The 20,671-nt window shown below is 34.6% G+C and overlaps 1 protein-coding gene across 2 annotated transcripts in view; it reads left to right on the top strand.

The window, feature by feature from the left end:
• LOC149776986 (ATPase MORC2-like) overlaps window positions 1-20,671 on the top strand; it is a 134,246-nt gene that overhangs the window by 96,907 nt on the left and 16,668 nt on the right. For both annotated transcript variants that reach the window (XM_089941723.1, XM_089941722.1), the window contains exons 26-29: window positions 7,016-7,052; window positions 8,162-8,322; window positions 9,814-9,946; window positions 10,662-10,778. In XM_089941723.1, coding sequence (XP_089797849.1) covers window positions 7,016-7,052; window positions 8,162-8,322; window positions 9,814-9,946; window positions 10,662-10,778 — 448 coding nt within the window. The remainder of the gene's footprint in view (window positions 1-7,015; window positions 7,053-8,161; window positions 8,323-9,813; window positions 9,947-10,661; window positions 10,779-20,671) is intronic.

The raw sequence follows: 20,671 nt of genomic DNA, 5'->3' as shown, positions 1-20,671 counted from the left end.
GTGGAGTAATCATAGGTTAGCTACATCTGCTACCCAACTTCTGACCCATGTCAACTAATTTGACAAAAGTAACAAATTTATTAATTCGCTGCTACACTCTTGGAGCAAAAGTTGATAAATCCAAAAAGGCAAAATTCATTTCTTTGTGCATTTGGCATCATTTTGAAGAATGTTTATGACATGTAAGGCTTGTATGTGAATAGGCTATTTGTCAGTTTAAAGAGAGAGAGAGGGAGAACTACTCTGTATCAGAATATAGATCAACTATTAATGCAGCATATACCTAAAATTTCTCAGACATTTTACTATTTTCAAACATTTAATTTCTTCATATTGTGAATATTTTGTGGTTTAAAGCTCAAAAATGTATATACATGTATATAGTTTCATAGCCTCTATATTCTCAAAACTTTTATGAATTTCCACTGATTATCATTAGTGATGTAATAAAATACAGATAAAAAATAAATAATCCCCATCTTCTAACTGAATTAAACGTGGTAAACAATTTCATTGAAATTCTCTCTCTCTCTCTCTCTCTCTCTCTCTCTCTCTCTCTCTCTGTGGGCCACTGTAGAAAGATACAAGCATAAATTCATTGTATAAAATAAAAACAAGCATGGCAGATTTTAATCTCTGTCCTGTGATGATATCTCTGGATGTAAGAATTTATGGCAAGATGTAGTCAACAAACCTACAGAAAGGGAAAGGTTGATAGAAACAACTGAATAGTCAGTAGCTATTTTAATAAAATAATAATGATATAATAATGATTTAGGTGAATTGTAAATACATTTATATGTTTGAATTAACTCTTGCTGGTTCCTCACCTCCCTTAGATAATGTTTCCCACTTGTTTCAATATGTTAGGTGGAATGTGAATGGGTATGTATTCTATGTAGTTAACCATGCTGTCTTTGCATTGCTCTACTTTTTTCATTTTTCATTTAAACCATCTTTCATGCTTAAATCACAAGCATGTCTTATATTTATTTAATCAATATGAATGAAAATAAAAGTTTAAAAAAATAAAAGAAGCAACTTATTAATTACAGTATAGTGATTGCTTGCAAAAGGTAAAGAACTACATTTTGTAGTAGGCACACTGATCAGGGATGTGCAGTTTATTGATTCTGTCAATACACACTTGTTTGTAGCCTATCTTAACTGGTTGGAAATGCAAGTATGTGATATAAATAAAATATATTTGATGTACCACTTGTATAAATTTTTAATTAAAAGGAATCTCAGAAAATCTTGTTTATCAGTGATACAGCATACATTATACATATATATGAAGAGGGAATAGAGACTTTGTAAAGATGTGAGGACTGATGCCTCTATATTTGGTGTTATGATTTTCAGTGCAATGAGTATTTATTTTTAGAGCTTTACAGTGAATGTTAATGCTTTCTGACATCATTATATTCAAAATCGGATTGAAATTAGATGTTGGTGAAAGTTCATTGCTTTCAGAATAATCAAATGATCCAGTATGAAGAATAACACTAAAAAGTATTCCATTATTATTAAATGACATTTTGAAAGGTTTATATCTGTAAAGCATTTGATTGATGAAAGCACAGGTCATATAATACGGGTTTCCTCCGAAAGTCTTTCATTTCTGTTAGAAATTCTATATAATATTGTTTTTTTATTGACTGGAATATTGGAAATGATGGTGAGCTAGCAGGACAATTTGATTTCAATTTGGAGAGATGTGTGGACAGCTTTACTGCTGCTTCTCTCAGAAGGCCCATACCTAATGGAGAAATCCCCTGCTTATGCCCACAATATGATTATTTAAATCTAATTGAGACAATTGCTGCCATCCTCTCTAATCGAAGATCAAAATTGGCTTTCATGGGCCTAGGGAGTATCAAGTCACTCTTCTACTGAGGCAAGAAATAAATTGTTGAATGAGATTATTGTGGAAGCTGACGTTAATGAAATATTAATAACAATTGGTCTGCCTTCAATAGCATAATAAGTGGGCTCTGTTTTCTTAAGACATTTGTTCAACCCATTGATTTTCATATCCATTTCAATAACCGCTCTTTGAATGTGGCTAAAATTGTTACTCTCGCCTTATGCCAGGAGTGAGCTCACTGGCTTTTTTGTGCAGACTTCTAGAAAGCACTTAATCTGTTAGAAGTTGTTTTTTTAGCAGTCAATAGCTTGAAGATGTATCTGATGGTTGGTCTGCAGAGGTATTTAATACAAGTAAGTGACAACTTGAGCGTGTGCCCACTCAGGTTAAACTGTGAAGTCGTGTGCAAAGATTGTTAGAATTCTACAAGCACTTAATACCCTCATTACACACAAGGTGTTCTGTCTCTCAATTTCCATTCCACCCTCCAGATTCTTTTGTCATGATTCCTGCTGACTTATTTTCAGCAAATAAAGGAGAACAGCCTTTCCATTCTTTACTCAACCAAACACCCGTTTAATTAGCAATGATTTAGTAACTTTGACTTGATGCTAGGAATACATCCCTAGCCACCCAAATTGCCTTCATTACTGTTTAAGCATGACTTACAAAGTTTTTAAAAAATGCTTACCATATATCTGCACTGAAATAAGTACTCCAGTATTTGTCATTGTTTTCATGAACTGTATACACATTTATTCTAAATTGTTAGATGTCAATGAACATAATTGAAGAAAAGAATAATCTTATGGTGACTTCACAACAAAATGTGGAAAAGCTTTTCAATTCGGGTGTTGGACAGGGTTCCCATCTTGGATATATACAATTGTTGGGTATGACATAAGGCCCCCAGGAAGCCTCCCACCCCCTTTAAGGTTTTGTAATGTTTGAGTAACTCTTGTCTGTTCTACTGGCAACAGATTAAAGAGTACAATGCAGCTACGCTTCCTTCCATCCTAATCAAGGAATACTTTATAGACCTGCACTCCAGTCTTTTGCTAAATGGTTTTCCTATCCGACAATTAAATGAAAGGTTGGTTTTTTATTGATACATTGCCATTTACCTACATTTAAAATAACATACTAGATAGTTGTCCACTGTTGTGCAGGAAAAAATGCATTATACAAGAACATTTGCTACAGGACTTTACAGAATTTGTAGTAACTATTTTGCATTATATGCCCACCTTAAGGCAATTATCTTATTATGTTGTCTTGCCATTTGTCTGTCACCGGTTTCTTTTCCAAACAGTAACTTGAGTTGGCCACCATTTACAGCAACCAAACTTTGTGGATGGCTTACACTTAAAGTAAGAATGAACCCTATTAATTTCAGGGTCAGTGGTCAAGGTCACTGCAACCTCAAGCAAATAATGGTTTCTGTTCAATAACACCAGTTCAGTATAACATACCTTGAAATGGTGTGAATGATTGCCTTTTGCAAATGGGATAATGAAGAAACCTATTGATTTTGGGGTCAGACGTCTGCCTGAAAGACGAGGAATGATTTTTGTACAAAAACATTAGTTCTACATCACAGACTGGGACCACACTTTGACGTTGGCTTGCACTTGTGGAAAGGCAGAAGCCTGTTGATTTTTATTCAGAAGGTCAAAGTTAGTGTGACTGAAAGGAGAAAGTGGTTTCTACTCAAGAATTTCAGTTATTACCATGTACCATAAACATAGGTTATGGACAGATTGTATATTAGATAAGAAAGAAGCCAGCTGACTTCAGAAGAGGTCAGAGGTCAAGGTCACTGACTGAAGAATAATGTTTTTTGCATAATAGCTGGCACCTTACTGAAAGTTTGCAGAGAGCTAGTAGTGGTGGCATGGAAAAGGCCTGTTGATCTTGGGGGTCAAACGTTAAAAGGCCATGGTCACTAGCTTAAATAAAAATTGGTTTTGCAGAAATGCTTTTTTAAGTAAATAAATTCTTTGAACAAACTTTGTGGATGGTTTGAACTTATGGTAATAAAAATACCTAATAGTTAATGGCGTCTAAAGGTAAAAAGTCAAGGTCATTGGAACTCCAATAATAAAAAAAAATCTTTATGCATAACAAGCTTATTTAAACATTGCATACCTTGTTCTAAGGTCATGTGCTTTGCCAGTAATCTCCAGACTCCATCACACACTACTAGTGCCTATACAGAAGACTGTTAAAAACAGGGTGGGCATATAATGTGCTGTCTATGGTAGTTTTCTTTATTATGAAGAACCAGATGAGTGTTTTGAGAAATGTTATCCTTTCAACAGACCACTTGCAGCAGGACTCTTATGTGTGCAACTTTTCCCACAGCTTGCAAATACATCTCAATTAAGAAGACATAATGACCATAACCCACTTATGTCCAGTTCTTATAGTCATTGTAATGTGATGAATTTTCCTTCATTGTTGACTGAACCGCTCTGGTGGCCTAGTGGTTAGAGCGTCCGCCACGGATGCAGGAGGTCGTGGGTTCAGTCCCTGGCCAAGTCATACCAGAAACTTACAAAAATGGTACTAACAGCTGCCTCACTTAGTGCTCAGCATTAGGGTTATTTTTGGACTGGTTGGCCTGGTGTCAGGATAATGTGACTGGGCGGGATATCATGCTACATGTCTGCGGCATGATACCCCAGTGCTAAATGTCACTATAAACTGCCACACTGCAATCAAATTTGACAGAAAGTAATCAGGTAATTAGGGTTTTCTGATTTGTTCAAATGATGCAATTCATCATAAAATATCACCATCACTAAAATGGAAACTTCTTTTCCAAAATTACTGAACAGAATTTGACAAAATTTTACTGACCGCTCCGGTGGCCTAGTGGTTGGAGCACCCACCTCAAATATGGGACTTCACGGGTTCAAATCCCGGCAAAGTCATACCAATGACTTATTTTTAAAAAATGGTACTGACAGCTGCCTCGTTTGGTACTGAGCATTAAGAGGTACTGAGCATTAAGAGGTTACTGTTAGGACTGGTTGGCCTGGTATCAGGATAATGTGACTGGGTGGAACATCATGCTACATGTCTGCGGCATGATGCCTCAGTGTTTGACATCGCTATAAAACTGCCACACTGCAGACGTCATAGCAATATGACTGAAAAATTGTTAAAGCTAGGTTAAAAATCCAAATCACACACGCACAAACAAAATTTTACAGCAAGCATTCTTTCATGACTGACTTCTAAGTTTATACAAAGAATGTCAATCCACCATCATAGAAAAACCTTTAACAGCTTCTGAAATACCACTTCACTTCACCTTAATCTTATTTGACAGAAAGTGTCCTTGCGTAACATCTTTTCGGATTTGTATGTCTGTTAATGTTTTATCATCAAATATGGCAGCCATTAGTAAAAGTAGAAAAATATTTATATAACTTTATCTCCAGTAACTTGTGAACAGAATTTGTCTGGGCCCTGAGTCGCCAAGTGGTCTAAAGCAATTGCCTTTACGAATCACTGCCATCTCATATCTGTCTGCATGGGTTCGATTCTTGGGTTCAGTCAATGTAGGTATGTGAGAAAACTATAATGGAATCGATGTATAGCCCTTCTTGTACTGAAAAATGCATTAAACCTGAAACAACAACAGAATATTTCCAACTTTGCAATATGTGTCCTGTCATAGGAGCCTTTCAGTATTAAACAAATGATGCCATTGTGTCATCAAATATGGATGAGGATACAAAATCTTGAAAAGACTTGAAATATATGCAATCAACATTAGAAACCCATTTTTACAGAAAATTTGTGTTGTTGAATATAGTTGCTTTAAACTTGTATTTGCATACTGTAATGTCAGAAACTACTAAAACAATTAAAATTTCTTCCTTGTTTGGCTCACTACAGTTGTAACACATAATTATTGTATAAAACATCAGCTTTAATGATAGGTTGCAGTTGAACATTGATAACTATTCCATAGCAGAAGCCATCTTTCATACATTTTTTATGGGATGAATAATAAGTTGATCTTGCTTCTGATTGGCTTGATATCTTGCCACTCCTTTAAACCATATTTCTGATCCCATTTTGATTAAATTTGAAATATCAGCTTGTGCCCTAAAGTTCTTGTATGGGTTTTTGTGTGAGTAAGATTCAAGCAAGATCCCAGAAGTCTTTGATCATAAAAATTTTAGTGGTCAAAGCATCTGATCGTAATCCTGAAACTAATGACACCAACCATGAAATATTTAAATGAAAAATATAACTTTTCCTGGTTATCTGGGTCATTGATATTGACAGCACTGATTATGTGATGGCAGATCTGGATCTGCATTATGTGATATGGTATATTTAGATCAATGTTATTTAAGGGCGTATCTGGATCTGCATTATGTGATATGGTATATTTAGATCAATGTTATTTAATTTCACATCTGGAACTGCATTATGTGATATGCTATGTTTAGATCAATGTTAATTAGTGACAGATCTGGATCTGCATTATGTGATATGCTATATTTAGATCAATGTTATTTAGTGGCACATCTGGATCTGCATTATGTGATATGCTATATTTAGATCAATGTTATTTAATGGCACATCTGGATCTGCATTTTGTGATATGCTATGTTTAGATCAATGTTATTTAGTGGCACATCTGGATCTGCATTATGTGATATGCTATATTTAGATCAATGTTATTTAGTGGCACATCTGGATCTGCATTATGTGATATGCTCTATTTAGATCAATGTTATTTAATTTCACATCTGGATCTGCATTTTGTGATATGCTCTATTTAGATCAATGTTATTTAATTTCACATCTGGATCTGCATTTTGTGATATGCTATATTTAGATCAATGTTATTTAATGGTACATCTGGATCTGCATTATGTGATATGCTATATTTAGATCAGTGTTATTTAGTGGCACATCTGGATCTGCATTATGTGATATGCTATATTTAGATCAATGTTATGTAATTGCACATCTGTGTCTACATTTATGTGATGGCAGTCTGCATTGTTTGAAGTTGGTTGCAGATTTTTCATAAGAATTTCCCTTTCCCTGTTTTCATTTTTAGAATAGGCCCAATTAATTAGTTATTAATTATGTAACTATTCATTTATTTATTAGGTTTGACAAGAATGGCAAGGACATCAGGATCAATAAGGTAAGAGATGAGTTAGTCACTTGTACTCAAAACTTATTTTGTTGGTTTAATAACTGCACATCATTAAGCTTATTTCTGTCATGTTTGTCTTGGAATACATTTATTATTCCAGATGAGTGTTGGAAAACCTTGTATTTCTCTGTTGTGGTTACAATTCTGTTTCTTCTCAATAAAATTGAAGCATCTCAGCATATCATTTTAATGGATAAATAGTAAATAGTTGGATTCTTGGGCAGATTTTAATGACAGTCACTGTTGAAATGTTTGAGTATTTAACTACCGTATATATTCACTTGTAAGTTGGTTCAAGCTGCAAACAGCAGTAACCCCAGTCTGCCAGTGTATTGTACAGCAGCAGATCTGGGTTCAGTTGCAGTTGGACATGACTTGTAAGTAAGTTTATGCAATACTGGAAAAATAGATATTTTTATAGTTACATTTTAGAGCAATGCAAAACCACCAAAACAAATGTTACAGGCTGATGAGCAATTTTTTGTGCTGTGATTGTTATACCATTACACATGTAAGGGTCATTACATACAAAAAGTATAAAAGAAACAATGCTCAGGGACCAACTATTCATAAAAAGATGAATGAGAATTTCAAAATGCATAGAATGAGGATAACAGATTCTTCTTATTGGATACATTGAGAAAGGTGACTGTTGGTAAGCGAATTTTCCCCATAAAAATTTATTGAACTTTCTTTGGGGTTTGGACACCGAAATCCTACAAGGCCATTTTACAACAGGTCATAAATCACTAATGATTTCACCAAATTTCATATTCATTTTTATCATTATTTTTGCCACAACACTGGTCTTGCCACTATTACAATTTTTTTCTTCACAGAAATATTTATTCAGTAAGAGGAAAGTTACAATCACATCATTTTATGTTGATTTGCTTCCAGAGTTCACAATACTGGCATATTGAGGTAAAAGGTACCATGCCATTATAATTCTTTGATCACATCATTGATATGTGCGTGTGTGTGTGTGTGTGTGTGTGTGTTTGTGTTCCTTTACAATTATTCTGGTACCTTGAAATCAATAAATCAATAAATCTTGCAAGTACTTGACATCTTCAAACTGTTTTCTTGATATGTAGGGTCCAGCTGTGAATGAATCTCCCAACCAGGGTCCACAATCCCCTACATCTATCTCATCCCATGACACAGCTGCAGAGGCGCCATCTTCCTCTACTTCTGCCACAAGTGCAAATACACCACAGATTTCCCAGTTCACGGAGGAGATTGCTAATGGCTACAGGTAGGATACAAATTTCGTTTTTGCTTTGATACTACAGTAATTGTGATGAGAATTGTAATTTTTTGTTTACAAGATATGAGTGCTCATTTATATTAAGTATGTGCTTGCATCAGAGAATCTTTGCATTTTTTAATGTGTGCATAAAAGTTAAGCAAGTCATTTATTCTGTCAAAATTCACAGAAATGTCTACACTCATATAAAATTAAAATATTGCTAGATTTGAAGCTTTGCTTAACATTGTACCTTGTAACAACAGGACTGTTTACAGATATGATTTCATTGTAATTTCTGTCAGAAATTCACAGAAATAAGTGCTGCAGTTTAAATATTTTACAGACTAAGTAGGGGCCCCAAGTGACCGAGTGGTCAAAAGCGCTTACTGTTATGGATCACTGCCATATCACTTTTGGTCTGTGGGTTCAAGTCTAGGGTTTGGCCAGTGTAGGAGAAAGCTCACTGTTATGGATCACTGCCATCTCACATTTGGTCTGTGGGTTCAAGTCTTGGGTTTGGCCAATATAGGAGAAAGCTTGCCAGTAGCTTCTTGTGGGTTGGTGGTTCTTTCCAGGGTTCTCCCAGGTTCTTCATCCACCATTTATACTGGCTGCCACATATAGCCTATCTTGTGCCGAAAAATGGCGTTAAACCCAACAACAACAGGCCAAGTATTTTCCTCAAAGATGCAACATGCTAAATTTTATTAATGTGTTAGGTTTTTTAATTCTGTCGCTGAGATGCTTGGATATGTCCAGATGTCCGAAGGCACTTATTTCAAACATGTATAATAATGATTCAAGTCAAGCCTGCATGTATGATTCAAAGATGACCTGTTGACAAATATAAAAAAACAATGGGACTTAATGGAAATGAAGATATACGCCAAGTAAAAATGAAGATGATTTGAACTTGGCTCAGGCAAATCATACAAACTATGGTTTGTATACAAGGGAGAGTGTCGTCAGATGGTTTATATTGTAAGGTTCATCAAAACCATTGATGTTAGATAATCCAATGCCCAGGTTTAGATTGGTGAACTATGGACAGATGTCCAAATTTACAGACAGACTTTGGTAAATCAAAGATAAACATCCATCAGTGAAGACATAAATATAGCAAGACTATATATTTATTACATTGTTAGGAGAGAATAAGAAACACTTGAAGAGCAAACTTTACAATCACATTGAGGGTACCAGTATTTATGCTTTAAGTCCAATTGAATCAGTCCAGTAAGTTGTCAAGTCATCCTCCTTTTTGGAGTAGAACATCCTATGCACAACAGTGGTTCACTTGATGGCTTATCATTGGCCATCAGCCTCCAACCAGACTGATAAATTCAGAAATCCAATAATAGTAGGTAATGTGTTTTGGTTTTTAATATGTAACTGGTAAATATTTTGTAATTAAAATTATTATTACCCTTCCACACACAAAAATGCATTTTTATGTTGACCACTAATACTTGCATTACATTTTATTGTTACTTTCAGGACATGTTTGCGTTATTTTCTGCCACCCCAGTGGATAATGGACAAAGATGCCATCACTGCCATGTCTTTACAAGAGCTTGCAGCATTCCCTCTGGATGACTTCTTTGATCACTACGAGAAGGGACTTAGGAAGGTAGGGAACTAGTTTCTTTTCTTCAGTGCAAAGCATGACATGGAGTATAATACGAATTTACGCTCTTCATGCTACCTTATTTGATTTTTTAAGGAATCAAAAGTTTGTAATTGTGTCCAAAATTATTGTAGGTTAATTATATGACATATTTCTTAAATTTTACATAAAATGTATTTGAGTTTCGAAATTACATGAATTTTTTAAAAAATCTACATTATAATATGCAGTTAACCAGATGTAATTGTTGTGCTGTGTTCATATGGAGGTGAGGCTTGCAAAAAAAATTCAATGTGAATTGGTTCATTAATTAAAAAGTTAGTTGATTTTTTTCTTCCCATCATTTTGTGCAAAGCAAATTCCACAGGATGTGTGGACTCATTAATTGTAATGGTCAGTTGGTTTTAACTAAAGATGTGGAGTGGATCCTTTACGGATCATTGAATAGGCCATAATTTGAATCAATAAGTGGAACACATACAGTAGCACAGATGCATAAAAGAAATCTATCAAATATATATCACAGGTAGAGTAAATTCCTGTGTATAATGTTTTTTTCAGTGGTGTAACTCTATGAATCACAATTTGAACATGTGTTTTTGCCTGAAAAGATATGGGCTATGATCATATGTAAATGTTTACAATGGTCAACAAATATTGTTCACATCACGTGGCAAGAAAGGCAGATGAGGTTTAAAACTGTCGACTCTGGTTACAGTTGGTGGGGAACTTCCAGACAGATGCCACACTACGAAAACAGGAGGCTGAGGGGGCTAATTCTAAATTGTCAGCGGTCAGGAAGCTTATAGCCAAACTGCTCAAGTCAATCAATGAGGTCAGTCTTTTATTCTAATGAGTTTGTTGTTATTAACACTAACCTCACCACAGCAGCCAGTATAATGCTATTTTTGTTGTCCTGCTTTATTTATTTGATGACAAGCATGTGATTTTAATAAGCCCTGTAGGTCTATACCATTTTTCTTACTTTGCTGAGTTTGTCAAGTTCTATTTAAAACATAAAATTGTTTTGTGATTCAGGCTTTGCATACAGTTTCAGTTTTGTGGGATGCATTTCTTAGATCTGGCTTATCATCATAGATTTATGAAACTTGCTCACAAGATGTTGTTTTGAGAGTTATGCAACATCTCAATTATTTCTTCTTCTTTATGACCCGTATTTCAGAATAGCAGTGCAAAAATCAGTTGGGAATAATTTTACTGAGTTACTTTAATGAGTATCTTTGAAGTTTATACTGTTACACTTTGGCAGCCGAGTTTTCCAGACTGATGATGATTTATTTCTGAAACCTGTAATATCTTGACTCCTACAGATAATCATCACAGCTGGACTGTCTTCAGAGCATGCTTGTTACAGTTGTCGGTTTATATTTCATCACAGCGGGACTGTCTTCAGAGCATGCTTGGTACAGTTGTCGGTTTATATTTCATCACAGCGGGACTGTCTTCAGAGCATGCTTGGTACAGTTGTCGGTTTATATTTCATCACAGCTGGACTGTCTTCAGAGCATGCTTGTTACAGTTGTCGGTTTATATTTCATCACAGCTGGACTGTCTTCAGAGCATGCTTGTTACAGTTGTCGGTTTATATTTCATCACAGCGGGACTGTCTTCAGAGCATGCTTGGTACAGTTGTCGGTTTATATTTCATCACAGCGGGACTGTCTTCAGAGCATGCTTGTTACAGTTGTCGGTTTATATTTCATCACAGTGGGACTGTCTTCAGAGCATGCTTGGTACAGTTGTCGGTTTATATTTCATCACAGCGGGACTGTCTTCAGAGCATGCTTGTTACAGTTGTCGGTTTATATTTCATCACAGCGGGACTGTCTTCAGAGCATGCTTGGTACAGTTGTCGGTTTATATTTCATCACAGCGGGACTGTCTTCAGAGCATGCTTGTTACAGTTGTCAGTTTATATTTCATCACAGCTGGACTGTCTTCAGAGCATGCTTGTTACAGTTGTCGGTGTTAGCTGCACAAAGTATTTTTAAAATTGCCATAGTACAGTTCATATAAAAAGGCTGGCAAATACAGCTGTTTATTGTTGCTGCTGTTTGAATTATATTTTTTGTGTTGTACCAATTGCTACAAAGCCATAAATTTAAAGACTTGAATACAAGTGATTCTTAAGGTGGAGACAGCAGAACTCCATCTCCAATCCATGAATTTAAATATCAACTAAAATGAAAATGCCCTTTTACTTTTATTTCCTTTTTTTGGTGCTAAATCTCTGAAATGGGTATTCAACAGACCTGAAAATAACTTCATATTATGCTTTAATATGGCTGGTTGGTATTTAATGACATTTTGGGCACATTATGCAAAAGAGTTGGGACCTTAAGTGCCTTTTTCAAGGACACACCAAGGCAGTGGACCTAGGGCTAACCTAGGCAGGTAAAGATTCCATGATTCTTGAATTATGAATCCAGCAAACAAGCTAATGGGGCACCCTAAAATGGATACTGTACATATGTGTTTATAAGGACAAGATATTTGACTGTTTATACACAAGGATGTGCTGAAAGTGTTCATAAAGGAGTGAATTTACATAGGAAGAAATCAGTAAAATAATAAAATGGAGACAAACAGTCATACATACAATTATATTTTATAAAGGATATACAACATATCAATTTTTTTATTAACATTTTATGCAGTTTTATATAGCGCCTTGGTATGAAGGCCAGTATGATACAAAGTATCAAACTTATGAAGCCAGGAACTTTCTTTTATGAGTTGATTCATGCAGGGTTCCCACGATTCCGGGAAATCGGGAAAAAGTCAGGAGAAATTATCATTTTGTTCCTGACTGAAAAGTCCTGGAATTTCACAAATATTGATGAAAGTCGGGAAAAACCCAGGAATTTTCCGCCGCCACTTGACGCCCAAAACAATCACGTAATTGAGTCTTAACTAAACTGATGGTGAGTTAAATTTATTGAGTTCTAACCAGAATATTTGGAGGGTGCAGTATGGATTATTTGGTTGCTTGCAATAAACATATATGCTGAGTCAATCCAAACACCCAGTGGATTAGATTCGTCTAGTATACTTTTATTTTCAAAGTCAGCTTGATAGCCGTATCTTTCCCTACATGGAAGGTATGAAAACCAATCTAGCATCACAAGAGGCCAACATGGTGGTGGCAAAGCGTAGCCGCTTACTGGATGGCCTAGCAAACTTCAAACATTGATAGATAAAGTGATATATGCATGAAATTGGTATGAAAATTACTTATTTTCTTGGAAATTGTGAGTTGTAAAATCGTTATGTCTTTAATCTGCCGGTGGTGGTATCCCGTGTGTCCAAAATTAATATTATTTTGAACAGAATATTGTAGTTACAATTGCCTCTTTTTACATGGAAAGCATTACAGTATTTTACTTTCGTCAATCAGTCAAATTCGGTATGCATTTTACTTCAGTATTGGAGATGGAAACCTTAGGTGCCCAGAAATGCCTGACAGCATTTTATATATTAAAAAACGATACGAGCTCCTGTATCGATCCATGTTTGGGGACTGTTTTAACGAATTACAAGAAGACAAGTTGTATTTTCATAAAATTCAGTCCTTGTTTATACAACAATATATAATTTTTAAGGTCTTTTGTCAAAATTTAAATCAACCCTTTTGAAAATGTTTTTTAAAGGATGGATTTTTAACCAGATCATCTTAAGAAGATTGGGTTGTTTGAAAATTTTTGTTTGGGATTTTATTGGCACAGATAAATTCAGGGTTAAACTCTTTTCATTACAAGGCAAGTTTCTAATTATTTGCGTTTATTTTTTTCATACTGTAATAGGAAATGTTACTTTCTATATATATATATATAAGTCTTTAGAATCAAAGGTTTGAAAGAAAACAAAACATAATTTATGTTCATTATGTTGTTCTCACTTAACAACATAATGTAACAAAATAAAGTTAGAATTTTTATTCTGTACATTGAAATGAATTTACATGCTAATTTATAGGAATATAATCAAACTTGTTTCGTGTGATACATTTTGTGGTTTTGTACATGATCATCTTTTCTGACTTCGATGTTTTTGGAGAGTTATGAAAGAGAAACATCTTTAGATTTGGAAAATGCATGTTTTATAATCTAAAATGTTCTTTAGTTCCATTCAGTAATGGTCATATGTGAACTTTGAAAAAAAATAATTTCAACCTGGAAAAACCCTGGAAATGACCAGGAAGTTTATCTTTAGAAAAGCATGGGAACCATGTTCATGTCTCTATGCACAGTATCTAACGGCATGAAAGAAAAATGAGTATAGAAAGATTATTTTATTAAAATGTATTGAAATATTACAGTAGAACTGAGGAGCTCTATTTAAAAAAATTCAGTTGTCCAGATTCATGTATGGTTACCATGTTAGCATATAATCATAGGAAGTAATAAGACTTGTTTGCAGTGGGGTTTTTTTTTTTTTTTTTTTAAATAAACTCATGAATGAAATGAGGGATTATGGGGGGAGGTATTCCAGGAAGCTCAGTTGTCCAGATTCATGCAAGATTACCATGTTAACATGTAAAATGTAAAATAAGAACTGGGGGGATAAGCATCAAGGAGAAGAAAAACAAAATGGAATTGTTTGTAAAGAAGAATGTTACTGTCAGTCTGAGTTACATGCTAGGTACATGTAGTTAGGTTAACATGGGATTTATTTTAGTTATATTCTATTAGGCACCAGCAGACAGAAATAAATGAGGCTGTATTCATTACTTAAAAATTAATTATAAGCCTAACTTGTAATACTCCATCTTAAAATAAAGAAATTTTCAATAGGTATTTTGTTGTTTAAAAGTTACATCAGTACTTACAATTGCCATTTTGACTTCACTCATTTTTCATTCAGAAATGTGAGAAACCTAATCCTTAATTATGCAATAGTGTGGGATAGGAAAATTCCACCTTAGGGTGTAATAATCAATCATACACCAACATATATGAAGGATTTTGTTACTCCTCTTGCCAACAAAGTTGGGAGGATATATACAGTTTTATGCATTCATTTGCTCATTTGTTGATATATTCATTCATTATGCTGTCAATATCTTGGACCCTATTTCACCTAGTTTGCCTTGACTAGGTCACTGTAACCTACCTTTTATGATTTAACTCATTCAGCCCCAGACCCGTTATCAGTATCACTGCTGCTATGCCCCATCAGCGCTAAGCTGTGTCTAGCTGCGTGTGCCCCAGAGTTTTTACCTGTTTGAAAAATTTTGTAAACATCGTGCACATGCATTCACTCTTACCTTAATTTCTCTGCTTATATCCAATTAAAATCCAAGAAAGTTTCACCATTTATTGCAAATGAATTTGTCTACACAGTGATGTATTTTTTTCCCTATTTGTCCAAGTCTTTCACGACTTATTTATACAGAATTTACAAAATTATGTGCAACGTTTATCCGCAAGAACTCGATCATCATCGCTGTCAGCATCCTCCTCTTGGGACGATTCAATCTCAGAAACTTCTATGTCCGAATCGAAATCTCACAAAATATCCAACTGCCGAACATATCTTTCCTCAGCTTGCTCAGTATTTTCAAGATCAAACCCGAGAAACTCCTCATTTTTGCTCTCATCAAAAATCACTCTTGTGTCCGCCATCATTTACGATTTTTCATGACCAGAACACGTGTAGTTAAACCGCTTTCAAAACAGGAGCCCTTAGCTTCTGAACAATTCAAATTTCCGCAAATGAAAGTAAAATCATTTCTGATTGGTTTAATAGTTGTTAGGTCTTGAAATAAACCCATTTCTAACCAATCAGAGACGTTGAATCTAACACACATTCATCACGCTTGGAGACGGGATCGGCCATTGAATGCAGCAAAAAAATCACGACTACAGGTGGGATAGGCCATTGAATGCAGAAACCGGATCACGCCTACAGACGGGATCGGGGCTTAAAGGGTTAATGACATGTATTTTTAGCAATTCATTTGTTACACCCTCAATATAGTAAACCGTGTTTCATTTACACTTGTGAAAATTAATATGTGAATGCATATCAGATTAATTCAACCATACCAAAACTAGGTCACTCTGACCCAATTACCATGCAGTATTGACTTTTGAATTGTCAGTACTCAGTTCATTACAATCCCAATATTCTGAACCCTATTTCACCTACACACTGTAAAAATCGTCTAGGCGTGCATAACAAATTGTCTGACCCAGACATATGAAAACATGTTTACTGTTACCCAGTTTTGATGCTTGAGTGACTTTTATTTTCAGCCATTTGTTTGTTACACACTTTAATATCTCAGTGCCTATTTCATCAACATTTATGAAAATTTGTATGCGAATCCATGTAAGTGTGAGAAACCAAACCATACCAAAGCTGGTTGAATGTAACCTCATTTTCATGCTTAAGTGATATTTTTATTTTCATCTTTTGATTTGTTGTGACTTAGTATCTTTGACTCTATTTAACCTACATTCATTAAAATTAGTATATAGATGCATCTCAGGAAGAGTAATTCAGTCTTATCAAAGTAGGTGACTGATCTAATTTTCATACTTGAGTGATTTTTGTAGTTTCAGCAGTTCATTTGTGAAATTGGTATATGGATGCATCTCAAGGAGATTAACTAAACCCTATGTCAACTATAGTTTGTATGCGGATGCTTCTCAAATAGAGTAGCTCAACCAAACTAAAACTATGTCGCTGTTACCTAATTTTCATGCTTGAAGGACTAGATTATTTTCAGCTAATAATGTTACATCCTTAGTGTCTTGGACACAATTTCAGCTACACATGAAACTTGGTATGTGGATTGTCTTGACTATACACAAACTAGATCTCTATGACTTAAGTTGCAAGCTTGAGTGGCTGGTGTACTTCCACTTACCTACATTTTTGAATATTTGGATAGATATTTGGATGCACTCAAGAAGAGTGTTGCAGCTATACCAAACTAGGTTCCTGTGACCTGCATTTTACAATTGAGAGACGTATGTTTTCCGCTATTTGTTATATCCTCTGCAATTTTAATCCTATTACATCTAATCAAATTTGTATCAACCTTTCACTGATGAAACTTTGGCAATGCCTTAATGGGAAGTATATTGTCAGGGCTTGACAAAACAACTTGCACACAGACTCGACAATCTCAGATTTAGCTTAGACAAACTTAAGCCTGTAACATTCTTGCCCATGTCCAAAAAAATGATATAGAAAGAGAGGTCATTTTCATTTCATGATGTTTTATGTTTTGCTACTCTGCAAAATTGTTACAGTATATCAACATCTTTATTTAGCATTTATATGTACTGCATGCTTCTGTTGCATAAATGCCTGAAATTTCATTCATCTATTCATCTTTTATTTCATTATAATACGTTTAAAGTCTGTCACTTGTAGTTAATGTCAAGGTCAGTCTCATTTTTTGATGCACAGATGATCATGTGAATATTTAGTATTTGGAAAAAAGTTATCACAAATAGGGAATAAATAACCTAGCAACAAGCAGTAGCTAGTTTCGCTTTTCCCAAATCAGTATGCTGACCAATGAGACGGCTAAGCCAACTTTCTGGTCCCTTTAAATGTGCAAAGCTTGCATACTCTAAAAAGTCAGCTTGTCAAAAAGATTGTTTTAAATAGGCACTGATTTCTCTCAGTAAGAAAAGGGAAAATTGTGACAACACCCACTCTCCTCCCAATCAACAGTTTTCCCCCCATTTTGACTGACAGAAATGAATACCTATGTAACTCGTAAGGTTTATGTTACATGTGTGTTTGGAAATATAAGGCACTCATGACTAGATGATATTTGTTATTTATATAACTCACAAAGTTTGTTACATATGTGTTTGCAAAAAGAAAGGCACTTGTGTGTAATGAATATCTGGATTTCTCAAAATGCAAAGTCAGTCAAAACATCTACCATCCATGAGAAATGTTTATCATCCATTGTTTACATAGTAATTACAGAAGACAAATAGTATCATACCTGCTGTTTGGCAAAGAATTAAATGGATAAAAAGAATGTAAATAAATCATTACAAAACCACTCTAATCTAGAGGCGAAGTTTTCATTAATTTTGATCTACTGGTGTCAGAAAGATGAGTCTGTTGTTTGTTTGTCGACCACTTCGGTATCCTAAGTGGTTAGCGCACCAATCTTGGATATGGGAAATCGTGGGTTTGAACCCTGGCTGAGTCAGACCAAAGACTTATAAAAATGGTACTAACAGCTGCCTCACTTGGCACTCAGCATTAAGAGGTTTTTGTTTGGACTGGTCAGACTGGTGTCAGGATAATGTGACTGGATGGGTCATGATGTTACAAATCTGCTGCATGATGCCCCAGTGCTTGACATCACTGTAAAATGCCAGACTAATTACATCTTAGCGATGTGACTAGAAAATTGTTAAAGCTGTGTTAAATATCCAAATCACACACACACACACACACAGTTATCTGTTTGTCTATGTTCTTAAAAAAATGCATTCTGTTCTCACCTATCAGTTCAAACCCTTCCTTTTTTGTAATCTACAAATCAACCTACATCTACAGTTGGATATATATTTTTAGACTTGTTATTGCTGTATTTTACATAAAAGAAAATTAAAAGAAAACAAATATAACACAATTTCAGTGGTACAGTCCATATTTTATTTGATCCTTTTTTTAAACTCTTATTGTGACTTTATGTTGTCATATTTTAGAGCAAGCTTTAATTGCCCATGGGTAAGTTTAATTTTCCAGTCAGCTTACCCTGGGGTTGGCTGACTTGATCAGATTTATCCAGCCCCAGTATTACAGTAATATTTCCTTCTCCACATAATGGCATAGTCACTAACTCTGACATGTAACCATTGGGTAGTGGGTTCAAATCCTGTCCAAACCGGCTTGAATCAACTGACATGGCTTGTCTGCTTTCAGAGCTTTCAAGTTCTGTTAATCCTCCATACTGGTCTGTATACTGTTGGTTACTCCAAGTGTACTCCTTGGCCAGGGTATTTGTGTTTACAAGTACACATTGTATTTAAAATTAAAAGCCTTTAAATAACATCTTCTCCAAAACATTTTCTGAAACTGCTAAACAGAATTCTACCACATTTCAGAGACAGCATTCTTGCAATAAACCCTTTAAAACTTTTAAATTCGATGATAAGCTGCCATCACATAAGGTCACTGTATAAAACAGATTCACCCCCCACCCCACAATAAAAAAAAATAATGCTCAGCAGAATTTAACCAAATTTTAAAAAACTAACCTGGCATAAAGTACATTCATTATTGGACAAATTTTACTAAGGTGCTATCAATATGGAAAAAAATGCAAAGATAGATAAATGTTGCAAAAATTATTTTTAGAGATGCTGAAATAAATTTCTATAAAAAGTCAAGTAAGCCTTAGTTCATTGTCAGCTGCTCTTGTATAGGTGAATGATATTGGGTCCAGTTGGGCCTCTTCTTAGGATAGCAACTTTAAAAGCACTTTGAAACCGGGGTCTCATTCTAAGAACTGTCATCATGATGTTATGAATCAATCATTTCAGTACTACTTGCCATTTTTATTTTTGTCATGAATCTAGTTAATGTGCAAGTCCTATGAGTCTTTTTATTTGGTACATTACTTGTCACAAAGAAACTACTTTTTATTTGGTACATTACTTGTCACAAAGAAACTACTTTTCATTTGGTGCATTACTTGTAACAAAGAAACTTTTTATTTGGTACATTACTTGTAACAAAGAAACTACTTTTTATTTGGTACATTACTTGTCACAAAGAAACTACTTTTTATTTGGTACATTACTTGTAACAAAGAAACTACTTTTTATTTGGTACATTACTTGTAACAAAGAAACTACTTTTTATTTGGTACATTACTTGTAACAAAGAAACTACTTTTTATTTGGTACATTACTTGTCACAAAGAAACTACTTTTTATTTGGTACATTACTTGTAACAAAGAAACTACTTTTTATTTGGTACATTACTTGTCACAAAGAAACTACTTTTTATTTGGTACATTACTTGTAACAAAGAAACTACTTTTTATTTAGTACGTTACTTGTAACAAAGAAACTACTTTTTATTTAGTACATTACTTGTCACAAAGAAACTACTTTCATTTGACCACTCTACTTGATTTTCACCAAATGAGGAACTGGTAAACCGAGAACTAGACTTTCCCAGAATTTGCAAATTGGATTTAATTGGTTGATGAGATGAGTTGATGTGAAGTGTCACTGTGATGATGAAATGTTCCATTGACTGAGACATACCTACATCAGCATCTGTACAAAAAATTGTTTAATGATATCCTTTTAAACTTGCAATAGATTTTTGGCATGAAATGTCACATAAAGTATGTTTTGAGATGCAGAGTATTTTTTTTTTTTGCTGGTTTGCTTGTGAAAAGTTTGAGCAAATCACCTTCATGCTGTAACTGCACTCAATAACGCATTTTTCCAGACAGTCGGATGTCAGAGATCACAGAGGCATACAAGAGTCCAAGTGAATGAGATTGAATAGAAACATGAATAATTTAGCAACATTTATTTGAACATTATTGGAAGATAGTGGTGAAAAACCTCACTTTTAGTTGATCATATCTAAATACAACCATAACCAATATTTGCATTCAGTCAACACTGTAGGCATCATGTACTGTCTGTACTCACTTGTAAGTTGGGTCCAACTGCAGACAAGATAGACCACAATCAGCA

The sequence above is a fragment of the Sinohyriopsis cumingii genome, chromosome 18 (genome assembly GCF_028554795.1).
Source record: "Sinohyriopsis cumingii isolate HCF-2022 chromosome 18, ASM2855479v2, whole genome shotgun sequence".
Classification (NCBI taxonomy): domain Eukaryota; kingdom Metazoa; phylum Mollusca; class Bivalvia; order Unionida; family Unionidae; genus Sinohyriopsis; species Sinohyriopsis cumingii.
This window is presented reverse-complemented; position numbering and strand designations above follow the sequence as displayed.